General features: G+C 43.6%; 1 protein-coding gene across 4 annotated transcripts in view; it reads left to right on the top strand.

The window, feature by feature from the left end:
• The first annotated feature begins 24,277 nt into the window (after window positions 1–24,277).
• Window positions 24,278–26,964, top strand: part of LOC126175977 (epidermal growth factor receptor substrate 15-like 1) — a 211,078-nt gene continuing 208,391 nt past the window's right edge. For all 4 annotated transcript variants that reach the window (XM_049923083.1, XM_049923082.1, XM_049923080.1 and 1 more), the window contains exon 1: window positions 24,278–24,304. In XM_049923083.1, the coding sequence (XP_049779040.1) occupies window positions 24,278–24,304 (27 nt within the window). The remainder of the gene's footprint in view (window positions 24,305–26,964) is intronic.

Below are 26,964 nucleotides of genomic sequence, written 5' to 3'. Positions count from 1 at the left end.
CTACAGTACAAGTTCATCTTAAACCTTAACAACTCGCTGGTCCTACACTGTGACATTGACTACTGTAGCTGAGGTCTCTAACTGGGATGAGCTCCTGCAAGTTCGACGCTGTGCTGGCGTAAGCTATCACCATCACTCCAATCGGCAATGAGGCTACGAGAAGATCGATGGTAGCGCATCAGGAGAGAAGCCGAAGACAGATTCGCAAGAAACGCGCTGAGAACGCCCTCTCAGCCGCCAGTATTTAGATCGCTGCCGCTGACCAGAGGCCCAGTCAGTCATCCAGTGAGTCAACGAGTCGAGTCATCAATCACAGCCCAGTGGGAGCCGCAGTCGCAGTTAGCTCGGCCTCTAGCTTAGAGTCAGTTAGTGCCTAGCGACTAGAGTATTCTACATAACGGACTTGTACTTCACCAGCAGTGAGACTAAAGTAGTCTATTACGCAAGAGCTTGTACCACAACACCTGGACTATCTGTCGTGGGTTGGCAGGAGAGCCAACACCGGGTACTAGAGGAAGCCGAAAGGCACGCGTTTCAGCTCACGCAGGCTGGCGTGAGGTCTGGGACAGGACAAGGAAATTAGACTTTAGAAAAACGGACGTAGCTGGTGGAATACTTAACTTTAATCCATTAATGATGAGCGTCGCTCTTGACGGTACATTATTACAGTATCAATAGTAACTGGTAATGGCGCCTTGCTAAGTCGTAGCAAATGACGTAGCTGAAGGCTACGCTAACTATCGTCTCGGCAAACGAGAGCGTATTTTGTCAGTGAACCATCGATAGCAAAGTCTGTTGTACAACTGGGGCGAGTGCTACGAAGTCTCTCTAGACGTGCCGTGTGGCGGCGCTCGGTCTGCAATCACTGATAGTGGCGACACGTGGGTCCGACGTATACTAACGGACCGCGACCGATTTAAAGGCTACCACCCAGCAAGTGTGGTGTCTGGCGGTGACACCACACTATCTTAAGTAGCTCTCTGTTTATGTTAATAAAGAACCATGTTAATACATGCGTGCAGTTGTGTTATAGACAGAGGATACTGGCCACCAAACAACATCCTCTCCATGCTTCCCATGGTACAAACCTACAGTGACAAGGAGACGACACAAAAGCTGCTGATGAGTATACTTTAGTGCAGATTTTGCTTGCTGGTCTTGTGTTTTAGCTTTCAGGGGTGCTCATTTCTCACTGCAAATTTGTTCTTGTGTTGTTTCATGTATTGCAGGAGGGGAGCCGCAGAACTAATCAAATTTCTCGTCTCAAAGGTTTTGCTTGCTTTTTTCTACAACATATTTGTCTAAACAATGGCTACCCAGCCCCCTCCACCCCCTGCTGCCTCCTCCCCCCCCCCTTCCTCAGCCGCAGACGGCCAATGTGATGGATCTAACGCTAGTTTTTCAGTTTCACAACCAACAAATTGCAGCTCTACTAACGACGGTACAACAACTTCTTGCAGCACAAGCGGCGTCGGCTGCGCAACAACAACCGACCAACAAGTGCCACCGACCAGCATACCAATGTTCCGGCAATTTAACGACACCGAAGAGGACTGGCTCGAATACCTGACACAGTTCCAAGCACTGAAATTCATCATGTGGAACGTACTGTAAACCTACAATACTTTCTTCCGATTGCGGGGTCTCCAGTGTTCAGGTTAATTCAAAATCTATTTTCAAATGCGTCTCCCGACGAACTCAGCTATGACGGAGTAATCGCTGCATTAACTAAAATACTATGACCAGCAAGTCCAAGCAGCTGCAGCCAGATATCAGTTCTTTCGCCTGCAGAAAAAGCCGGCACAAACGTATCACCAGTGGTGCACAGAATTAACGGGCATGACTCGGAACTGTAAACTTAAGTGTATTGTAGCAACTGTTATAGTGATTTATTAATTAGAGATGCTATAACATTCAATGTCCCAGATAGTAGAATACGGGAACAGAACTTAAAGCACTCTGATCCATCACTTCCCTAAGTATTCCAAATCTTAGAGCAATGTGATTCGGATGCCATAGCGGCCAACAAGTTTGAGCAGGCCCCGATTTGTCGGTTCGAGTCTCCCATTGCTCGCGACAGCCACAACAACGAGCGCGCACCTAGCCGCGCGGGCAGCCACGTAGACAGGTAAACAGACCTGTGAATTTAGCGAAGTCTTGCCCTACATGTTTTGCTCGCCATAAAAGACAGGATTGTCTGCCACGTAACACAACGTGTTACACGTGTGGAAAAAAAGGCCATGTCCAAGCAGTTTGTTTGCAATGGCACAAAAACACCAATTTGGCCAGCCCCCAGAAAAAACAGGCTCTTGCATATGCTGTAAACGTTGTGTTTGTCAAACCTACAACAGGTCCTGACAAAAGCAAGATTAAGGTTGTGCCTCATTCTCGCCCTAGCGCTGTTCAGAGACGTTCCAACAAACTATTTGTCTCATTACGAACTGTTCGCCGTCGTGCCAACTTTCAGCTAGACGCAGATGCCTCAGTAACTTTGCTTAATGGTACCAAGTAGACTTAAGCTCATCATGCCTTTCTAAATCTGGCAAGTACCTCATTGCTTACAACGGACAGGAAATTCCAGTGCTTGGACGATGTAGTTTACCTGCCAAATACAAATCTCACACTAGGACAGTAAATTTTACTGGGTTGAAATCAAGAGACAGGAAGAACAGGTTCGGTTTAGATGACTTTGATTTGTTTGGACTTAGCATCCACGACAAAGTACTTTCCATATCAGCCGCTGTGGCCGAGAGGTTCTAGGCGCTTCAGTCTGGAACCGCGCAACCGCTACTGTCGCAGATTCGAATACTGCCTCGGGCTTGGATGTGTGTGATGTCCTTAGGTTAGTTAGTTTTAAGTAGTTCTAAGTTCTAAGGGACTGATGACCTCAGATGTTAAGTCCCATGGTGCTCAGAGCCATTTGAACCATTTGCAGTGTCGCTAGCTTCTTTAAAAGACTTAACTGAACTATTTTCAGACTGAATGGGAAAAGCAACTAACTTCGTAGCGCGTTTTACATTGAAAGACAATGCACAGCCTAAGTTTTTTCGGGCTCGCCCCGTTCCAATTACTTTAAGAGATAAAGTAGCCAGTGAATTGAAAGAATTGCAAGATAATGGTTTAGTTGCTCCCATTCAAGCTAGTCAATGGGCAAGTCCTCTCGTTTTGTTGCCTAAGCCTTCTGGTCGCATTCGCATTTGTATTCACTTCATGTCTACAGTCAACCCACAGGCGGTAATTGACACTTATCGTTTACATCGCCCTGAGGAAGTCATGGACAGGCTTGGTGCAGGACGTTACTTTTCTAAGACAGATTTGCGTGATGCCCATTTGCAAATTCCATTGGATGAAGAATCACAGAATGTGTTTGTTGGAAATACACACTTAGAACTGTACACGTCCGCCACATTTTACTTGACTGTCCTTTATTCTCTGACCAGAGGGCGATGGTTTCCTTGCCACCGGATTTGCCCTCTATTTTGCAAGACGACGCAACGACTGTGGTTAAGGTCTTACGGTTTTGTGTCCTGTCCAATTTGTTGCCTCGGATTTTAGGGAGAGGATTTTAATGTGCTGCTGGGTGACTGGCTCACCCAGGTTTTAGGTAAGAGGTCCGCCAGTCACGATTACCTACTTGTTTCACTTCGATTTCTGTTCTCTTTTCCTTCTGTTTCCTTTCCTTTTTTAGTGCGTTTCTTTTCCACTTGTTTTGCCTCTGTATATGAGGACTTGGAACTGCGTCAGGCCTGTGTCTTTTAGCCGTTCTCCTTGTTCGCTGTCCGTCTTCGTCCCTTCACCGGATGTGTTCCTGTTTCTATGCGTTTGGGCGCTGATGACCACGCTGTTTAGCGCCCGAAAACCTCAAACCATGCGTACACACACACACGTATTTGCGTTTGCCCTTCGGCAGTGCTTCTGCACCCGCCATTTTTCAACGTTACTTGGAAAATCTGACTGCAAAAGTGCCATTTTGTTCAAACTTACTTGACGGTATTGCCGTCTCAGGTCGTATACCAGAGGAACACATAGCCAATTTGCGTACTCTTTTTGGAGTGTTGTCAGAAGCAGGACTAAAGTGTCGTCTCGAAAAGTGCGACTTTTTTCAAACTGACCTACAGTACTTAGGTCGTGTGATAAACAGTCAGGGTGAGCACCCAGTCTCATTTGCTTGCAATCCGTGACCTGCCTGTTCCTCGCAATGTGCCTCAACTGCAGTCAGTACTGGGCAAGATGACAAAATACATTCGGTTCACACCGAATGCCGCCCAGATCGCGGCTCCATTGCATCGTTGCGTCGCAAAAACGTACCTTTTGTGTGGACTAAAGACTGTCAAGACGCATTTCAGAAACTCAAAAATGCTTTGCTTAGAGGTCGATGTTTAGTGCATTTTGACCCTGCCAAGCCACTAGTTTTGCAAGTCAACGCTGCTTCTTACGGAATCGGCGCTGTGCTTTCGCACAGAATTGGTGCTCAAGACAGACCTGTTGCTTTTGCCTCGAAGTTGTTAACTCGTACTCAGTGTAGTTTCAAAAAAAAAAATATGGCTCTATGGGACTTAACATCTGTGGTCATCAGTCCCCTAGAACTTAGAACTACTTAAACCTAACTAATCTAAGGACATCACATACATCCATGCCCGAGGCAGGATTCGAACCTGCGACCGTAGCAGTCGCGCGGTTCCGGACTGAGCGCCTAGAACGGCTAGACCACCGCGGCCGGCCGGTGTAGTTGATCTCAAATAGAAAAAGAAGCTCTCCCTATTGTGTATGGTGTGACCAAATTCCATCACTATTTGTATGGTCGCAAATTTTATTTAGTGACAGATCACAAGCCTTTGTAGTCCTTGTTTCATCCGTGAAAGCCGGTTCCTACACGTACTGCTTAAAAACTGCAACGTCGGGCTTTGTTGCTTTCGCGGCACCGGTATGAAATTGTGTTGGTACCTACGGCAAAGCATGGCAATGCAGACGTATTATCTCGCCTTCTGATTGGACCAGACTCTAACTTTGATGCATCTGTCACACCTTGTTAGCAAATCGATGCTCAGGAGTATGAATTGCTGGAACCTTTTCCCTTGCACGACAGAAAAATTGCACGGGCCACGGAAGTAGACCCAGGTCTCAGATTTTGTTGCATTACATTCATACATCTTGGCCTCGTTCATTAAACAGTATCCAGAACTAAGTTGTGTGCCGATATTTCACATGACGACATAGCCTTTCAGTTTAACAAAGTGTGATTCTAGTTCGAAATGACAGTGGATAACCCCGTGTGCTTATTCCCAAAATTTTGCAAAAGGATGTGTTGCGATTGCCCCATCAAGGAACTGGGGAACTGTTCGCACTAAACGGCGCGGCGCCATTGTACTTGGCAGGGCGTGGACGCCCACATTGAACAGATGCTTGCACAGTATCACGCATGCGCGGAGAACCAATCCTATCCGCCACAAACATACTCAGCTTGACCTAAGCTCAATCGCTATGGCAACGAGTGTACATTGCCTTTGAGGATCATTTTGGCTTCTATCACATGGAGTAGCACCATTGAAGCAATGTCCTCCATATTTTGCATCGAAGGTTTGCCAGAAGTACTTGTGTCAGACAACCGACCACAGTTCATTCCACGTGATGTTGAACGGTTTTGTAAACACAGTGGGATTCGTCATCTAACAAGTACTCCGTTACACCCGCAATCCAACGGTGAAGCAGAACGCTTCGTACGCACTTTCCAGCAAGAGATGGCCAAGCTTTGCACCATCCACACACGAGAACAGGCGCTGCAACTCTTTCTCGTCTCCTATCGCTCCTGGCCACGAGACGGACCATCACCGGCAGAATATCTGCATGGCCGCTGCCACTGCACTCTGCTACAGTTGCTACACCCATCGCAGCATCCGGCGCCACCAGTGGTCCGCAACTATCACTTTGCCACGTGCGATCTAGTTCTTTTCAGGGTACATGGCAACAGCGGGCGCTGAGAAAGAGGCGTGATCCAGAAATGCATTGGCTCTTATATACACTCCTGGAAATGGAAAAAAGAACACATTGACACCGGTGTGTCAGACCCACCATACTTGCTCCGGACACTGCGAGAGGGCTGTACAAGCAATGATCACACGCACGGCACAGCGGACACACCAGGAACCGCGGTGTTGGCCGTCGAATGGCGCTAGCTGCGCAGCATTTGTGCACCGCCGCCGTCAGTGTCAGCCAGTTTGCCGTGGCATACGGAGCTCCATCGCAGTCTTTAACACTGGTAGCATGCCGCGACAGCGTGGACGTGAACCGTATGTGCAGTTGACGGACTTTGAGCGAGGGCGTATAGTGGGCATGCGGGAGGCCGGGTGGACGTACCGCCGAATTGCTCAACACGTGGGGCGTGAGGTCTCCACAGTACATCGATGTTGTCGCCAGTGGTCGGCGGAAGGTGCACGTGCCCGTCGACCTGGGACCGGACCGCAGCGACGCACGGATGCACGCCAAGACCGTAGGATCCTACGCAGTGCCGTAGGGGACCGCACCGCCACTTCCCAGCAAATTAGGGACACTGTTGCTCCTGGGGTATCGGCGAGGACCATTCGCAACCGTCTCCATGAAGCTGGGCTACGGTCCCGCACACCGTTAGGCCGTCTTCCGCTCACGCCCCAACATCGTGCAGCCCGCCTCCAGTGGTGTCGCGACAGGCGTGAATGGAGGGACGAATGGAGACGTGTCGTCTTCAGCGATGAGAGTCGCTTCTGCCTTGGTGCCAATGATGGTCGTATGCGTGTTTGGCGCCGTGCAGGTGAGCGCCACAATCAGGACTGCATACGACCGAGGCACACAGGGCCAACACCCGGCATCATGGTGTGGGGAGCGATCTCCTACACTGGCCGTACACCACTGGTGATCGTCGAGGGGACACTGAATAGTGCACGGTACATCCAAACCGTCATCGAACCCATCGTTCTACCATTCCTAGACCGGCAAGGGAACTTGCTGTTCCAACAGGACAATGCACGTCCGCATGTATCCCGTGCCACCCAACGTGCTCTAGAAGGTGTAAGTCAACTACCCTGGCCAGCAAGATCTCCAGATCTGTCCCCCACTGAGCATGTTTGGGACTGGATGAAGCGTCGTCTCACGCGGTCTGCACGTCCAGCACGAACGCTGGTCCAACTGAGGCGCCAGGTGGAAATTGCATGGCAAGCCGTTCCATAAGCTGTCACCAGCACTCCGATTGCAAAGAGGCTACGAGAAGAAGGCACCGGAGCAAGTGAGCCTATCAGGAGAGAGGTCAAACTCGCAAGAAACGCGCCGCCAACGCCCTCTCAGCTGCCAGTATTTAGATCACTGTCTCTGATCAGAGGCACAGTCAGTCATCCAGTGAGTCAACGAGCTGAGTCTTCAGTCACAGCCCATTGGGAGTCGCAGTCGCAGTTAGCTCAGCCTCTAGCTGAGAGTCGGTCAGTACCTAGCGACCAGTGTAGTGTACATAGCGGACTTGTGCTTCACCAGCAGTGAGACTAACATGGTCTATTGTGGAAGAGCTTGTATCACAACACCTGGACTATCTTAAGTTAAGTAGCTCTCTGTGTACATTAATAACGAACCCTGTTAATAGATGCGTGCAGTTGTCTTATAGAAAGAGGATACTGGCCACCAAACAACATCCTCTCCTTGCTTCCCATGGCACAAGCCTACAGTGACAACGAGACGACACAAAAGACACCATAATGAGTTCAGCACAAGGGTGCTGCATTGCCATCTGTAGTTGTGGAATGCAGCGAGTCCTCGCTAATGCCTATGCTATCGATTTGAGTCGGCTACTGTGTCATGGTACTGCGATATCTAGACGATACTACAGCAGTCACTGTGCTCTGATCAGCCAGAACATTATGACCACCGACCTACTATCGATATAAACCCGTAAAGGTGATAGCAGCGTCACCTGGCGATGAATGACTGCTAGCCAGACACACACATGGTGCATGTACTTATCAGTGAGCATGCTGTCTGTGTGTAGAATGGGGAAGGCGCGCGTTCTATCTCAGTCTGATCGAGGGCAAATTGTGATGGCCCATAGGGCTCAGCACGAGTATCTTAGAAACTGCAGGACTTGTCGGTTGTTCGAGGAGTGCTGTGGTGAGTGTCTCCGACACGTGGGGAAACCAAGGTGAAACCACATCCTGACGTCTTGGATTTGGGTGGCCCCCATCATTACAGATGTTGGACATCATAGTCTGGACAGATAGGTAAAGAAGGACAGGCAGTGAACTGTGGCGGAAGTTAACACCAGACGTTAATGCTGGGTAGAGTACAAGTGTGTCTGAACACTACTGATGATGGGCCTCCGCAGCTGCTGATCCGTGCATGTGCCAATGTTAACACCACATGTGGGCAGGTAAAACACAGTAAGGTAGTTGTAGAAACGATTGGTATTGCACTTGTAAATTGTCGTAGCTGTGTTGGAAAAGAACCAGAGCTCCAAGCACTAACAGAAAGCACCAAAGCTCAAATAGTTGTCGGTACAGAGAGCTGGCTAAAGCTGGAAATAAGTTCAGCCGAACTTTTTCAAATGATCTAACAGTGTTCAGAAAGGATAGATTAAATACAATTGGTGGTGGAGTATTTATTGCTGTGAGAGGTAGTTTGCCTTGTAGCGAAATTGAAGTAATAGTTCGTGTGAAATACACTCCTGGAAATTGAAATAAGAACACCGTGAATTCATTGTCCCAGGAAGGGGAAACTTTATTGACACATTCCTGGGGTCAGATACATCACATGATCACACTGACAGAACCACAGGCACATAGACACAGGCAACAGAGCATGCACAATGTCGGCACTAGTACAGTGTATATCCACCTTTCGCAGCAATACAGGCTGCTATTCTCCCATGGAGACGATCGTAGAGATGCTGGATGTAGTCCTGTGGAATGGCTTGCCATGCCATTTCCACCTGGCGCCTCAGTTGGACCAGCGTTCGTGCTGGATGTGCAGACCGCGTGAGACGACGCTTCATCCAGTCCCAAACATGCTCAATGGGGGACAGATCCGGAGATCTTGCTGGCCAGGGTAGTTGACTTACACCTTCTAGAGCACGTTGGGTGGCACGGGATACATGCGGACGTGCATTGTCCTGTTGGAACAGCAAGTTCCCTTGCCGGTCTAGGAATGGTAGAACGATGGGTTCGATGACGGTTTGGATGTACCGTGCACTATTCAGTGTCCCCTCGACGATCACCAGTGGTGTACGGCCAGTGTAGGAGATCGCTCCCCACACCATGATGCCGGGTGTTGGCCCTGTGTGCCTCGGTCGTATGCAGTCCTGATTGTGGCGCTCACCTGCACGGCGCCAAACATGCATACGACCATCATTGGCACCAAGGCAGAAGCGACTCTCATCGCTGAAGACGACACGTCTCTATTCGTCCCTCCATTCACGCCTGTCGCGACACCACTGTAGGCGGGCTGCACGATGTTGGGGCGTGAGCGGAAGACGGCCTAACGGTGTGTGGGACCGTAGCCCAGCTTCATGGAGACGGTTGCGAATGGTCCTCGCCGATACCCCAGGAGCAACAGTGTCCCTAATTTGCTGGGAAGTGGCGGTGCGGTCCCCTACGGCACTGCGTAGGATCCTACGGTCTTGGCGTGCATCCGTGCGTCGCTGCGGTCCGGTCCCAGGTCGACGGGCACGTGCACCTTCCGCCGACCACTGGCGACAACATCGATGTACTGTGGAGACCTCACGCCCCACGTGTTGAGCAATTCGGCGGTACGTCCACCCGGCCTCCCGCATGCCCACTATACGCCCTCGCTCAAAGTCCGTCAACTGCACATACGGTTCACGTCCACGCTGCGATGGAGCTCGGTATGCCACGGCAAACCGGCTGACACTGACGGCGGCGGTGCACAAATGCTGCGCAGCTAGCGCCATTCGACGGCCAACACCGCGGTTCCTGGTGTGTCCGCTGTGCCGTGAGTGTGATCATTGCTTGTACAGCCCTCTCGCAGTGTCCGGAGCAAGTATGGTGGGTCTGACACACCGGTGTCAATGTGTTCTTTTTTCCATTTCCAGGAGTGTAGTATGGGTAGAGGTTATACCTAACAATCGGACTAAACTATTAACTGCAGCGTTTTACCGACTCCCGACTCAGAAGATATAGTTGCTGAACAGTTCAAAGAAAACTTGAGTCTCATTTCAAGCAAGTACCCCGCTCATACAATTATAGTCGGTGGTGATTTCAATCTACCCTCGATATGCTGAAAAATTATGCGTTTAAAGCCGGCGGCAGATATAAAACGTCATCCGAAATTGCACTGAATGCTTTCTCAGAAAATTATTTTCAACAATTACCACACTCGAAGCGTAAATGGTTGCGAAAGCATACTTGACCTTTTAGCAACAAATAATCCTGGACAAATAGTGAATATTATGACGAATACAGGGATTAACGACCACAAGGCAGTTGCTGCTAGGCTGAATACCGTAACACCTACAACCTTAAAAAAGAAATGCAAAGTATATCTATTTAAAAAAAGCTGATAAAAATGCTCTTAACGCCTTTTAGAGAGGCAGTCTTCACTCCTTCCGATCTGATCATGTAAGTGTAGAAACGTTGTGGATTGATTTCATAGCGGTAGTATCGACAGCAGTTGATATATACCACATAAATTAATAAGTGATGGTACTGATCCCCCATGGTACACAAAACGTGTCAGATCGTTGTTGCAGAAGCAACGAAATAAGCATGCCAAATTTAAAAGAACGCCAAATCCCCAAGATTGGTAAAGTTTTACAGAAGTTCGAAATATAGCGCGTACTGCAATGCGAGATGCTTTTAATAATTTCCACAACGAAATTCTGTCTCAAAATCTAGCAGAAAACCCAAAGAGATTCTGGTCATACATAAAGCAAACCAGTGGCAAGACGCAATCAATACCTTCGCTGCGCGATAACAACGGTGAACTCACTGATGACAGTGCCACTAAAGCAGAGTTATTAAACACGGTTTCCCGAAACTCCTTCACCAAAGAAGACGAAGTAAATATTCCTGAATTCAAATCAAGAACAACTGCCAAGATGAGAAACATAGAAGTAGATATCCTCGGTGTAACAAGGCAGCTTAAATCACTTAATAAAGGCAAGGCCTCCGTCCAGATTGTATACTTCTCAGGTTCCTCTCAAAGTATGCTGATAAAATAGCTCCATATTTAGCAATTATATACAACCACTCGCTCACAGAAAGATCCGTACCTAAAGACTGCAAAATTGCTCAAGTCACACCAATACCCAAAAAGGGAAGTAGGAATAATCTGCTGAATTACAGGCCTATATATTTGCAGTAGGGTTCTGGAACATATACTATATTCGAACATTACGAAGTACCTCGAAGAAAATGATTTATTAACACATAGTCAGCACGGATTCAGAAAATATCATTCTTGTGAAACACAACTAGCTCTTTATACTTATGAAGTAATAAGTGCTATTGACGGGCGATGTCAAATTGCTTCCATATTTTTAGATTTCCAGAAGGCTTTCGACACAATTCCTCACAAGCGTCTCCTTACCAAACTGCGTGCCTACGCAGTATCGCCTCAGTTGTGCGACTGGATTCGTGATTTCCTGTCAGAAAGGTCACAGTTCGTAGTAACAGACGGAAAGTCATCGAGTAAAACAGAAGTAATATCCGGCGTTTCCCAAGGAAGTGCCGGCCGGAGTGGCCGAGCGGTTCTAGGCGCTGCAGTCTGGAACCGCGCGACCGCTGCGGTCGCAGGTTCGAATCCTGCCTCGGGCATGGATGTGTGTGAGGTCCCTAGGTTAGTTAGGTTTAAGTAGTTCTAAGTTCTAGGGGACTGATGACCACAGAAGTTAAGTTCCATAGTGCTCAGAGCCATTTGAACCATTTGAACCCAAGGAAGTGTTATAGGCCCTCTATTGTTCCTGATCTATATTAACGAGATAGGAAACAATCTGAGTAGCCGTCTTAGATTGTTTGCAGATGATGCTGTCATTTACCGTCTTGTAAAGCCATCAGATGATCAAAACGACTTGCAAAATGATTTAGATAAGATATCTGCATGGTGCGAAAAGTGGCAGTTGACCCTGAATAAAGAAAAGTGTGAAGTTATTCACATGAGTACTAAAAGTAATCAGCTAAATTTCGATTACGCGATAAGTCACAAAATATGAAGGCTGTAAATTCAGCTAAATACTTAGGGATTACTATTACAAGTAACCAAAATTGGAACGAGCACATAGATAGTATTGTGGGCAGAGCAAACCAAAGACTGCTTTTCATTGGCACAAGACTTGGAAGGTGCAACAGGTCTACTAAAGAGACTGCTTACACCACGCTTGTCCGTCCTATTCTGGAGAATTGCTGTGCGGTGTGGGATCCACATCAGGTGGGACTGACGGATGACATCGAAAAAGTATTATCGCGAAATAGGGGAGATAGTGTCACAGTCATGATACGTGAATTGGAGTGACAATCATTAAAACAAAGGCGTTTTTCTTTGCGACGGGATCTTCTAATGAAGTTTCAATCACCAGTTTTCTCCTCCAATTGCGAAAACATTCTGTTGGCACCCACCTACATAGGGAGAAATGATCATCACGATAAAATAAGAGAAATCAGGGCTCACACAGAAAAATTTAGGTACTCGTTTTTCCCACGTGCCATTCGAGAGTGGAACAGTAGAGAGACATCTTAAAGGTGGTTCGTTGAACCCTCTGCCAGGCACTTTATTGTGAATAGCAGAGTAATCACGTAGATGTAGATGTAGATGTAAGTGGATATCATGCACTTTCGCCATTATTGTCGCTGATGGGAGGAATGGTGCATTATCCTGGTGAAAGGGGACTTCTTTGTGTGCCAGCCTTGGTCTTTTTTCAGCCAACACAAGTTTCAAACTATATGACAATCAATCTATATGGATTTCCCTTGAGAATAAAAAAAATAAAACGTGGCCATCATCTTACAAACTAACAAAAAGGTCTTTGCCTTCTATGGTGCACTGTCATCAGCCTTTGTCCATCGTTCTGATTGCCTTTTGACTCTGGTGTGTAATCATGGATCCAAGTTTCATCAAAAATCACAAATTGGCGCAAAACATCTGTAAGATGGCAAGAACTATGCCCCTTACATGGAGTCATTAAAGATCACTGAACTCACGTTGAGCAAACAGTAGGACTGAACAAAAATGACTGACAAGGCGCAATGCATCTTGTAGAGGGTATAGTATGGATGTATTGGAATAATTAATGTTGGGTGATGGTTTTAAAGTAATTCACACGACATGAAAACATTTGGAAAGCATCGATTTACTGGAGGCTAGTTTATCCCAGGGAAGTATTCAGAGTTGAACGTAGCTGGCTGGGGAACGGCGAAGGGAAGCGACAATAGGCAGCTCAGGGTGGCTCAAGCTCTGAGAAAGCGGTAACGGGGCGCGGCCTCCAGCTGCCTTAAGATGAGTGACAGTGAGTGGGTGCTTGACCCCATGCTGGTGCACCAGGAAGCAGATGGAGAACTTGTACACCTGTTGATAAATGTCCGTTGTCCCATTTTCAGTGAAACACGCCAGAAAGCCGCGCAAAGCTACGGTGGAGCGGTCAACAGAGGCCGAAATATGCGTGTCCGTGACTATAGCAACTTCAAGCTGAATTCACGGTCCGCAGAGTCTGAAGTAAATCAGGTGAAGAGCGACAGAATGAAATATGCTGGCCTCTGATGGGAACATAGGACAAAGGAATTTGAAGTACTCTCCTGGGAGTCAGAATTTCGGAAAAATTGGTGTTTTATGCAGATGCTAACCTTGATGGGTGGCCTGGGAGGAGCTAAATAGCAGAAGTTTAGAGGAAGGGAAAGTTAGTGGGAATTTGTTCACTTCCCAGAGCATTGGTCGGCGCTGGGAAGCGACGCATAATTAACGCGACTTGCGCTGCAATTGGCGTAAGTTATTTTGCTGGAGAGGAAACCGAGGCGAAGAGCGGACTGGCAGAAGTCTTGGTAGAAGTCTTCCGTTCCCAGCTTGCCTGGAGTGCGGACGTGGCGCTCTTTACTCAGATTCCCTGAGAGAGAGTGAGCTTCTCTACAGTATAAGACTTAGCAAACGGAACGATTGAGCTTGGAGATAGAAAGTTTTCGTTCAGCTATGTACTGAGGAAGATAGCTAGGAGTGAATAGACGGGTGCAGCCTTGCAGCACCATGAGGCTGGCCGACGTCCGCACAACGACGCCTCCCCGCCACGCTGAATTCGGTGATATTGCGCCCACTACAGCTTGAGTTAGGCCTGATTAATTTGTTGGTTTACGCCAGCAAAGTTTCCACGAGGGTTTCATGGGCCGTGTATTGTAGAATTCTTCTTGCACTTTGCATTACGCCTGGGTCAGTCGATAAGAATTAATTTTGATTTATATCGTTTTACTCCATGTAAACGCAATTTATTCCCACTGCCTGTTAGGAGAGTCATGTAATGTGATGATTGAAGGTCGTGAGTTAAAATAAATTTGTGCTAATCAACTGCATCTGTTTTCAATCAAGTAGTTGAAATCCCAAGTCACTTTCTAAATTAATTTAATGTTCAACATTTGCATCTGGTGTTCAATAGCTGAATATAACATCAATGTGCACCCATTTTTAATTGAAAGGGATCAATTCTGAATCAGTTAATGTCAACACTGTCACCACAGTTCGATCAGGAGTCACAGGGCCTTATTACTTTCTTTGTGTTATCCGATATTGCGACAGTTTTGCGCTCTCTGTTGATCTGTTAGTCAATTAGCTGGGTGAACACACGCCAAAACCAGATAAGTGATGGGTGGGGTGTTACACATCTTATGCTGAAATTTTGTGCCAGATGCGCTTTTGGTCGACTAAGCAACCGTGCCAATCACGGCTCACACAGCTTCTTCGTAGCCAGTTTGTGCAGGATGTTATGCCCATGCTCAGTTGAGGTGGCTACAGTCTGAGCTATCTCGCGAATTTTTATTAGGGGTCTTTCATTTCCGTATCACGGATTTTGTCAATGGTGTCCCTTATGGTGACCTTAATTGGATGGCAGGAGCGCGCTTTGTCTTCGGCAATTGTCCAACAACGTTTAAATTCATTGATACAAAAGTAAATAGTTTTCTGTGACAGTGCAGAATTCCCACGAACTTCATCTGCTTCTGTTTTGATTTGTGAAGCAGTCCAACCCTTCAAATAATAATGTTTAATAACAACATGAAATTAGACTTTGTCGATTTTCAAACGTAGCTAAAACAATGACCAATTCAGATGGCTGTCAACAATGAACTGCATGTTGCACATTGTTGAAATTCTTTGTACGATACTTGGAATAATCAAGCATAGAACATGAAGACGCAACGAAAATCTGCTCTTTCGTCGAAATTTAGCAGACTTATCAAACTGTCACTGTAAAAGTCTATGAGTGCTACACAATGCCAAGTGTGATTATGGAGTCACGAATCCTGTATTCTTGTTGGCATGTTGCACAATAACATGTCAAACTGAAGAGACGCAGATTATTTTGGTGTAACCCTAGTCTACCGAAAGCTGGTGCCATCGGCCGATTTGAGAGTGTTTTTGGAGGCGTCACATGTTCATCTACTCGGTAGTGGTCCTGGGCTGCACTTTACCTAACCAACCTACAAAAGTAACTTTCAAAACACATTTTGTCCAACTTTAGTTATGGTAGTCGACACTAAAAAAAATAGAGATCTTGAAAGTAATGCAATATATTCTTTAATGTGAACAGATGTGAAGTTTTATAATCAGAGTGGATACCCTGGATTTAATCACATGTGGAAGTTATTTTAGGTCGTTGAATCAAAATCTATAATCATATCAATAACATAAATAGATGTACTTTGCTTATAATATTGAAATATGCCTACTGTTTAGTTATCAAAGCAAAACAGAAAGTAGAGAACTATGAATCTTTTGAGATACAGTACGTTTCTTGTACTTTTTGTCAAATTTAGTTCTTGTGGCACAATGCTCACCGAGGCAGTCATATCAAAACTGGCAAATTTTGAATCTTGCCCGCTCTTGGAAATATTTCTGCGGACACCCAAGTCCTAGGCCATGGCCAAAATTGAAAGCATTAAAATGTCGATAAACCGAAAAGTTTATATTTCAAATTCATTTGTTGTAACTAGGATAATATTTCGTACTAAACTTAGTGATGGCTATTAGCCATACACTCGCAGTTGGACTCCGATTTAATAGTTTTTGTTTCTGCTGTCTCATACTTTCACATGTGTCAGTTTTTGCTGTTCAGCATGTATATTTTTATCACAATGTTTACAGATAAATAAATAAGAAATCTTGTGTGGCTCTCAGCTTGGTGCAGATATTCTCATTCGACACCATTTCAGTGAGGAGTGTGTCAGTTTCAGTTGGTGCAGACACCAGTAATCGAGCCCAAGTTCTCTAGGTCAAAATCGTGAACATTGCCATTCAGCTACAGAGGGGGTTGTTATGTTTACAACATGACAAAAATGCTTCGTCTTGGATATCATTATCCTCGTGGCATTCTGGCCAATAAGTTGTCACTGCTCCTCACAGCAAAATACCAAGAGTTTCGCCAATGCTGAGTGATGAGGAATTAGTTGTTCACAGACACAGAATCACCTGCCCTAATTAACTGTAGCGCCTCCCTCCTTTCCATTCTTACAACACAGCCAACGATAGGATCCAAAAGATGTGGTAGCAACACTTGATTCCAGACAACAGTGTTCAGTTTGTCTCCTAGAGTGATTTAGTTCCGTGGTAGTGCGCTGTTCTGAGTGCAGTGCTCAGTTGGTTTCTAGACTGTTCCTGTTTCATGATTGTACACTGTTCTGCGTCCGTCCGTCCAGCACTTCTGAAGGTACCCTGTATTTTTACTGCCTGAAAACATGGCATGGTCAGGATGTTGTGAATAAACTTGTAGTAGTAGTGGTAATAGTAGTAGTAGTACTAATTAGCAATGGTAGTGCAACTGATAGCGTACCACAATAGCACAATTGCTAGGATAAAATTCTGTGCCTTGGTTGTAAAAGGGCCAATGTCAAGAATCTTAGTTTTAAGTTATAAGCTTCTGAATATTTTCTGTCATTTTCTGACAACTGTTAACAGTATATTTTGGGCTATTTGTTACTATCATTACAGTAAATCATCTTAACTAAAGCTTATTTTTAACTAATGCATTTCTATAATTTTCAACTTCAAAATTAAAGGACTTATGAGGACATTGGCCCTTTTTAAAATCATTTGACATTGGCCCTTTGAACATCAGGGTCAGGTACACGGAATAACCGGAAACAAGTAATTTTAAGATAAATATGTCCCTGTACTCATTAATTAAATCACTTTATTCATTCCTCTAGAATTTAGTAACTGATAGCAACTGTTATGTGTTCCAAAACTCACATTTTATCACCGTAAATCATTAAAACACTTTTTGGACTCATAATCATGGGGGAAACTTTATTCACAATTCTTAATATCATACAAATAATTTGCATACACTATGGTTGATACCCCCCCATGAACCATGGACCTTGCCGTTGGTGGGGAGGCTTGCGTGCCTCAGCGATACAGATGGCCGTACCGTAGATGCAACCACAACGGAGGGGTATCTGTTGAGAGGCCAGACAAACATGTGGTTCCTGAAGAGGGGCAGCAGCCTTTTCAGTAGTTGCAGGGGCAACAGTCTGGATGATTGACTGATCTGGCCTTGTAACATTAACCAAAATGGCCTTGCTGTGCTGGTACTGCGAACGGCTGAAAGCAAGGGGAAACTACAGCCGTAATTTTTCCCGAGGACATGCAGCTCTACTGTATGATTAAATGATGATGGCGTCCTCTTGGGTAAAATATTCCGGAGGTAAAATAGTTCCCCATTCGGATCTTCGGGCGGGGACTACTCAGGAGGACGTCGTTATCAGGAGAAAGAAAACTGGCGTTCTACGGATCGGAGTGTGGAATGTCAGATCCCTTAATCGGGCTGGTAGGTTAGAAAATTTAAAAAGGGAAATGGATAGGTTAAACTTAGATATAGTGGGAATTACTTAAATTCGGAGGCAGGAAGAACAAGACTTTTGGTCAGGTGATTACAGGGTTATAAATACAAAATCAAATTGGGGTAATGCAGGAGTAGGTTTAATAATGAATAAAAAATAGGAGTGCGGGTTAGCTACTACAAACAGCATAGTGAACGCATTATTGTGGCCAAGATAGACACAAAGCCCATGCCTACTACAGTAGTACAAGTTTATATGCCAACTACCTCTGCAGATGATGAAGAAATAGATGAAATGTATGACGAGATAAAAGAAATTATTCAGGTAGTGAAGGGAGACGAAAATTTAATAGTCATGGGTGACTGGAATTCGTCAGTAGGAAAAGGGAGAGAAGGAAACATAGTAGGTGAATATGGATTGGGGGGGAAGGAATGAAAGAGGAAGCTGCCTTGTAGAATTTTGCACAGAGCATAACTTAATCATAGCCAACACTTGGTTCAAGAATCATAAAAGAAGGTTGTATACCTGGAAGAATCCTGGAGATACTAAAAGGTATCAGATAGATTATATAATGGTAAGACAGAGATTTAGGAACCAGGTTTTAAATTTTAAGACATTTCCTGGGGCAGATGTGGATTCTGACCACAATCTATTGGTTATAACCCGTAGATTAAAACTGAAGAAACTGCAAAAAGGTGGGAATTTAAGGAGATGGGACCTGGATAAACTGAAAGAACCAGAGGTTGTAGAGAGTTTCAGGCAGAGCATAAGGGAACAATTGACAAGAATGGGGGAAAGAAATACAGTAGAAGAAGAATGGGTAGCTCTGAGGGATGAAGTAGTGAAGGCAGCAGAGGATCAAGTAGGTAAAAAGACGAGGGCTAATAGAAATCCTTGGGTAACAGAAGAAATATTGAATTTAATTGATGAAAGGAGAAAATATAAAAATGCAGTAAATGAAGCAGGCAAAAAGGAATACAAACATCTCAAAAATGATATCGACAGGAAGTGCAAAATGGCTAAGCAGGGATGGCTAGAGGACAAATGTAAGGATGTAGAGGCTTATCTCACTAGGGGTAAGATAGATACTGCCTACAGGAAAATTAAAGAGACCTTTGGAGAGAAGAGAACCACATGTATGAATATCAAGAGCTCAGATGGCAACCCAGTTCTAAGCAAAGAAGGGAAGGCAGAAAGGTGGAAGGAGTATATAGAGGGTTTATACAAGGGCGATGTACTTGAGGACAATATTATGGAAATGGAAGAGGATGTAGATGAAGACGAAATGGGAGATAAGATACTGCATGAAGAGTTTGACAGAGCACTGAAAGACCTGAGTCGAAACAAGGCCCCGGGAGTAGACAACATTCCATTTGAACTACTGATGGCCTCGGGAGAGCCAGTCATGACAAAACTCTACCATCTGGTGAGCACGATGTATGAGACAGGAGAAATACCCTCAGACTTCAAGAAGAATATAATAATTCCAATCCCAAAGAAAGCAGGTGTTGACAGATGTGAAAATTACCGAACTATCAGTTTAATAAGTCACAGCCGCAAAATACTAACGCGAATTCTTTACAGACGAATGGAAAAACTGGTAGAAGCCGACCTCAGGGAAGATCAGTTTGGATTCCGTAGAAATGTTGGAACACGTGAGGCAATACTGACCTTACGACTTATCTTAGAAGAAATATTAAGGAAAGGCAAACCTACGTTTCTAGCATTTGTAGACTTAGAGAAAGCTTTTGACAATGTTAACTGGAATACTCTCTTTCAAATTCTGAAGGTGGCAGGGGTAAAATACAGGGAGCGAAAGGCTATTTACAGTTTGTACAGAAACCAGATGGCAGTTATAAGAGTCGAGGGGCATGAAAGGGAAGCAGTGGTTGGGAAAGGAGTAAGACAGGGTTGTAGCCTCTCCCCGATGTTATTCAATCTGTATATTGAGCAAGCAGTAAAGGAAACAAAAGAAAAATTCGGAGTAGGTATTAAAATTCATGGAGAAGAAGTAAAAACTTTGAGGTTCGCCGATGACATTGTAATTCTGTCAGAGACAGCAAAGGACTTGGAAGGAGGATATAAGATGAACATCAACAAAAGCAAAACGAGGATAATGGAATGTAGTCAAATTAAGTCGGGTGATGCTGAGGGAATTAGATTAGGAAATGAGACACTTAAAGTAGTAAAGGAGTTTTGCTATTTAGGGAGTAAAATAACCGATGATGGTCGAAGTAGAGAGGATATAAAATGTAGACTGGCAATGGCAAGGAAAGCGTTTCTCAAGGAGAGGAATTTGTTAACATCGAGTATAGATTTAAGTGTCAGGAAGTCATTTCTGAAAGTATTTGTATGGAGTGTAGCCATGTATGGAAGTGAAACATGGACGATAACTAGTTTGGACAAGAAGAGAGTAGAAGCTTTCGAAATGTGGTGCTACAGAAGAATGCTGAAGATAAAGTGGGTAGATCACGTAACTAATGAGGAGGTATTGAATAGGATTGGGGAGAAGAGAAGTTTGTGGCACAACTTGACTAGAAGAAGGGATCGGTTGGTAGGACATGTTCTGAGGCATCAAGGGATCACAAATTTAGCATTGGAGGGCAGTGTGGAGGGTAAAAATCGTAGAGGGAGACCAAGAGATGAATACACTAAGCAGATTCAGAAGGATGTAGGTTGCAGTAGATACTGGGAGATGATGAAGCTTGCACAGGATAGAGTAGCATGGAGAGCTGCATCAAATCAGTCTCAGGACTGAAGACCACAACAACAACATGGTTGATACTGTAAAAGGGGAGAGAAAAATATGTCACTCGTTTCCATCATTGTCAAGATTCTCATCCTCCCCTTCATGAGATATCTGTTTATCTCTTTCATCTGACTGTGTATTGGCTCTCAGGTGATTGATGAACTGCATGTAGAATGGATGACTGCTTACATTGATGTACGGAAGGAGATTCCTTAAGTCCTTTAATTTCATTTCTGAAATGAGTATGATGGCATCAGAAATAGGTGCAAGTTTTGGCAAAGACAAGCATCGAGTTTTTTTTCTGTTCAGATCTATTACCTTGAATGGATCTTCTGATCTGTGTTTGTAGGAGACAATTCCTGGGATACCTGCGTGATACTTCATCCATTTTATCTTGTTCCAAATCATAGGATTCCCTTCTGTGTTAATTTTCTTATGCAGATAATGACTTTTCATCAGGTCTTTAAAGTTGTAGAAGTCCTTTTGTTCCAGCTCTGTTGCAGTTATGGGTTACTTTCGGGGAACTATGCATATTAATTTGGCCCAGTCTCATGGCAGTTCTACTTCAACAGTTGTAGTCTTTTTGTCTTCTCAATGGCTGCATGAACTGAGTCAGTTTCCATGTGAGTATGTCCAACTTCAAGAAACTTATGGTTAATTTCCAAACGTCTTCCCTGAAACATTAATGCTCCCACTACTCTCAGAAACGTGATGGCAATAAAAATATTTCCGTTTTGTCCGGTACACGAATCACTGTACAGGTGTACCTCCTCAGACACATGATTAGCTATGAACTGATTTTGAGCTTCTGGGGACAATTTGTAATATTCTATGAATATTTTCTCTCTCTCATCGTCATTTACTTTTCCTCCACAATTTTTCCTGCACTTGCACGATGATTTCAGAACTTCAGCAGGTATAACTTTTCCTTTCAACGTCACATATTCCTTTCCTGCAGTTTTCAATTCTTTCTTCCAATTTTTCAATTTTTCTCCCATAATTTTTCGTTTGGCTTTCTTTTTCTGGATGAATCCTGTGGATCAAATTTAGTTCCTCCCCCTTCAACTGAACTTTGTTATTTCATTGCCAGGCTGCTATTGAATTAGATCAGTTCCTTCAATCCTTGAAGATATCTCCCCCCATCATTGCTTTCATCACTACTTTCACTACCACTTGGAACATATTCATCAGAATCTTCAAATACATCTTCATCAAACTTGAAATCACATCTGCCGATAATGACGAACGTGAATTTCCTTGTGTACTGGTACTGGGTGACCTTAAGGAAAATAAAAATGAAATAAATTTAAAAGACAGTTGATAATATTTTAGATTCGCATTAAGTAGAGATACCAGTCAATTTCTGGTCTTGTGCTGGAAAAATTAGGGATAAATGTTCCTGATACCAGTTTATTTCAGTAAACTTACCTTCAAGGCAAAAAGATGACTTTAGCGATGATATTTCAGGTGCAGTTTGTTCCTCAAGCTCTTCCTTATAGCCTCTGTGAAACATATTTGTGCCCACCAAGACTGTCTAGAATCCTCACTAACAATGTGCCGAATGCTAAGGGGAAATGTTAAAGGAACAACTCTTATTATTGTGTATTCCCGCCAGATTTAAGTCCAATGTAACAGCACTGTTTCAATTGTTGAAACCATCTGTCAGCAGAAAAGGCCAATGTCAAGATCCACCCTTTATTGCCGATCGGAAACTTGATAAAACACTTTGGGGCTTATAACTTAAAAACCCAGCATCTCTCATCTTATGTGGCTTAGACATTGGCCGTTTTAACATTATGAAGAGCATGTGAAACTATAGGACGTACACCAATAAAACCAGTTTTGACAAATATTGACATAGGCCCTTTTAGAGCCAAGCCACAGAGCTATTTGTAGATCTTTTTTTTTTTATTAAACCTTGTCTGGTGAAGTCCAGATCATCGCTCATATCATCTGACGAATACGAGAGGGCTGATCGTTTTAGTGCTATACATACAAATGGATTTCTCAGTCCGCCTGCACACACCCAAATATCAATCAAGCCTCTACCAAAGAGACCTCAACAAATAAGAAGTCGCTGTTGCCTGCATTTATCGCACTTAAAACATAAAAAAACATGACATAAGCACTATATACTCTTTTTGCGCAGCTATTACCGTTTGACCACAGTCTAGACTGTGGTTTGGCTTTTTCCTGTATATAAAGAAAAGTTCGACCCTATCAGCTGAAACTCCGATTACGAGTGTGACGGCGCACAACTGTATAAATCGATTCTTGGTATCGAAAGATACGATTTTAGAGTGGCACAAATTACTGGTATCCTAGTAACAGATTACGGTTAGGGAGAGCAATAAAATAGTTCATGATTCATTTTTAAAGTGTATCCTCAATTTTCGTTACGGTTGAGAACCTCAATTTTTGTGAAAAACGTAAGGTAAGACATTGAGGCGGGAAATATGAAAAGTTGGTACGGTCTTTCAGTGCGGGTACATGTCGTAGATCTATTCGGTTGGTCATCGACGAATACGTCAAGGAAAGTTAAGAATTTGTTCCTTTAGGCATTTGAAACTTGTCATAATGGCAACAAGGTCGAGTAGCAATATAGTGCAGTGATGTACAGCACATCACAGCTTGTTTTTCCTCTTAGCTTCTACACAAAAGACACACAATTTAAGCTGTTTTTAAAAGGTACCCGCAAGTTACACGAAGACCAAATGTTTTCATCTAACAATCTACTTAAAAATACAGTTCACTTTAAAGTTTAGTCAGTTATTAATTACACGAAAGTAAATATTTATGGTGGTTGGTAGAATAGAATGCACGTATTCGATAACTGAAATGGATGAAACAAAGTCCTATACACAAAAATAAAGTGGACGCAATAACATTTGAAATTCTAAGCACAGCCATAAAGCCGCATGCCGTTTCGCTTTAGTAGACAGCGTTTTTTTCCAATCGTTTTTTGTCTGAGGATGTTTGTCCTATAAATAGAACGAGTAACATTGAATACAATTCTCTACGGTAAATGTAATCGTAAAAATAGTCTCGTGTGGGCGCTTTCGCCACGGGTGGTGGGAAGCGCGCTCCACGTTATCTAGAAAATCGAAGTAAGAATTCCAACTTTTGAGCACAATTTTCCTCTGAAATACGGTACATTTTGACTTTATATTGGCTCACCTATGTGAAATAGGGAGGTTGTTAACTTAGGGAATTAACAGTACACAAAAATCCATTCCTTTACGCAGGTGTCACGCCAAACCAATAGAGTAATTGATCTCGATAATGTTATGGGTCTGTAGTGAGACTGTTCATTGGATTACAGACTTTCAGCCTAGCTCACAGAACTAGGACAATCAATAATTTTGGCTGTGCTATTATTCCACAACTAATACAAGTTTAAATTTGAGCGCATTATTTGGTATTCAATACTGCGCCGGAGTTGCAAAAATGACGTTTTATTGATTGTCCTTGCGATTGGTGAATGCTGTATACTACAACCAATCACGTTACTTCAGTAGTATTCAAGAAGATGGCGTCGTTGCCGTCTCCAACACAGGTAGAGTTGGGGCTGTTCTTAACGTAACGACGTTAAATTATATTTATGTTATCCTCGCGGAGTTTCTGAACGCTTTTTCATCGGTATTTAGACTTCTGAATGAATATCTCAAATATTGCATAGACCTGATTGCGTATTGGGGTGCTAAACGAGTAGCTGCAGCTATATTTTGCCTATGTGATGGGGTAAATTTAAGTTTTGTTCAGAAGAAAAGTACTCTGGTCAATGCTGACTGCTGTTTCGAACAAGTAAGACACACGAACGTTGGCTAAGGAGCTGCAGTATTTATCTGTCATTTAATATTTACCTCGGAGAGCGAATGTTGACAGGCACACCCCTAACCAAAAGGTTGTGCGGAATTTTTGTTCTACTGTAAGTTTTAGTGATGAATCTTCGTCCCTATGAGGTAACAGACATTTGCATGTTCATAGTTTTGATGTTTCTTTTTTTAGGGTGAGAGAATTTGCGTGCATGAATCGGACGCGAGCCCACGAATGTGTCTTTGTTGAATGACACAAATTTCAGTTCAGAGCTTAGAATCGTGTATAAACAATTTAATTGTAAGGTCGTAATTTTTGAAAATTTTTGTGTGTTTGTAATCGCCAAAGGGTTCATTGGACCACGCGAATTCATGTTGTTTTAGTAATGTAACACAAAACGGGACTGGTATCGTATTGCAAGATAACGTAATCTTGTTGCTTGGTTTTGCAGCAGACCTGTTGAATTTACGTTCTGAACGTCTACTATAACGAAAACTACCAATAAAGCATTAAATTTGTGGAAAGGCATTTTAAGACTTAAATCACGAACTGTCACCGGCGTGAATGAAGCTAAGTTTTCGGTTGATGCTTTGTGTAATAGTAATAGATAGTAAAAGAACCCCTTCGCTAATTTTATATGGAGATCAGGTAAACAAATAATGAAAATCGCGAATAATGCATTGCGATTGATACTACAGTTAGTCGCAGCCTCACAACTGAGTTGCAGTTGAGAGTACCGTTTTCTCTGAATGTAATCGTCATATGATATAAGCGTGGGAGGCAGACTGCTATTTTCTTGAATGCTGCTGGAAGGACATTAGATGAAGTAATTTTTGTGATCAATCTTTGTCTTTCATTGCATACTATGTAAACTCTCATAAAAACTGTATGTGCTTAAAGTGGCAGACAGGCATAGACAACCATGTCAGCATCATAATCAAATTGGATATGAGAATTCTTGGTGCAAGCTCTTGCACCACTGTAATATTTGAATTGACTTTATTAGACTGTTTTTCTACAGCATTCTGTAAGTTATTGGAGCTCTGCCCGCAACTATTCACAAACAACTTCTGTTTTTAATTATTCACTGCTGAAATATATTTCTGTGGAAGCCACATCACTTATATTTTAAATTATGAGCATGTCCCAAACCAAGTTATCAAATATAACATTCATCTATTCATTCAACATGTTTGTAGATCCCATCCAGAACTACATTGAGCGATGTGGAACGAGTCAAGGCATACATAAGCAAAAAAAGGAGCATCTTGTAGAAACTTAATCTGTACTCTATACTAACAAGAAAATATCACTATGCTACCTAGTTGCCAGCTTAATATAATGTACTAAATTAGAAGGAATGCTATTACTTGAAGGGAAAAATAGGGTATTGCTTCTTCAGTTGGTTGCTCTTTTGTATTGTGATCAAAACCACTGATGTCTGCATATAAGAAAAGTTATTGTATTGTCAGCTGTTCCCAATGATTTTAGTTCGTCAGGAATGAGTCCATTTGTGACAGTGCAAAATTCACACATCATAAATTATCCTTTTGGGGCAGGATCAATCCATTTGATAGCAAGAGGCTATTACTTAATTAATTATGTCTTTGAATATTTGTTTAAATTGCTTGTTATTAATTGTTTAACCCATATTTATATTAGTCATTTGCAGAAGAGCAGAGTTTTTGAAGGCTAACACTATTCTTGAAAGCTGTAAAATAGGCTGAAACTTGTTAGTCTCGGATGGTTATATATAAAGTAGACCAGTGTTTTGTCAGAGAGAAGCAAGGGCATACTGTTGGCAGTAGCACTATGACCAGTAGCCTAAATCACTAGTTTGTTGGCTGTTTCATGTTATTCGTGTAATGCAGTGTGTGCTCATAAAATGCTGTAAGTAATGACTGCCTCACAGTTCTTTAAAGAACTGTGTCTAGTAGAACAATTCATGCAAGGAGGGACCATCCATGATCTACAGTGACTGCAAAAGAAACACTGTGTTGAGTGTAGACTGCTGATGTAAGCTAGCCCAAGTGTGCTAGTGTCAAGGATCCCACAGTAAATGCGTCAAGGAAATCAAATATTTTTTTGGCAGTGGTGGCGCCTGAGGATGGCGGTAATGTGCCGCTGAACCTAGTCATGATAGAATAAAGACTTTCTCAAGATACAGCTGTGGTGGTAATTTTTCTCATATGTATCATCAGCGGAAGTCCCTTGTCCGTGTTGTAAGATTGACATAAAAGGAAAATGGCACACTCTTTGAGAGAAATTGTGCCATCTGCATAATATGTGTAAAACAAAGCCTATGGGCATAATTAGAGAAGGGATGCTGAATGAAACTCATTTGGTTGTCAAGATGGAAACAATAAAACTTCAGTGGCTGCTGTAGTAGAATCTTATGAA

This window comes from Schistocerca cancellata, chromosome 3 (assembly GCF_023864275.1).
Source record: "Schistocerca cancellata isolate TAMUIC-IGC-003103 chromosome 3, iqSchCanc2.1, whole genome shotgun sequence".
Classification (NCBI taxonomy): domain Eukaryota; kingdom Metazoa; phylum Arthropoda; class Insecta; order Orthoptera; family Acrididae; genus Schistocerca; species Schistocerca cancellata.
The sequence above is the reverse complement of the archived record's forward strand: the minus strand, read 5'-3'. Positions and strand labels throughout refer to the sequence as shown.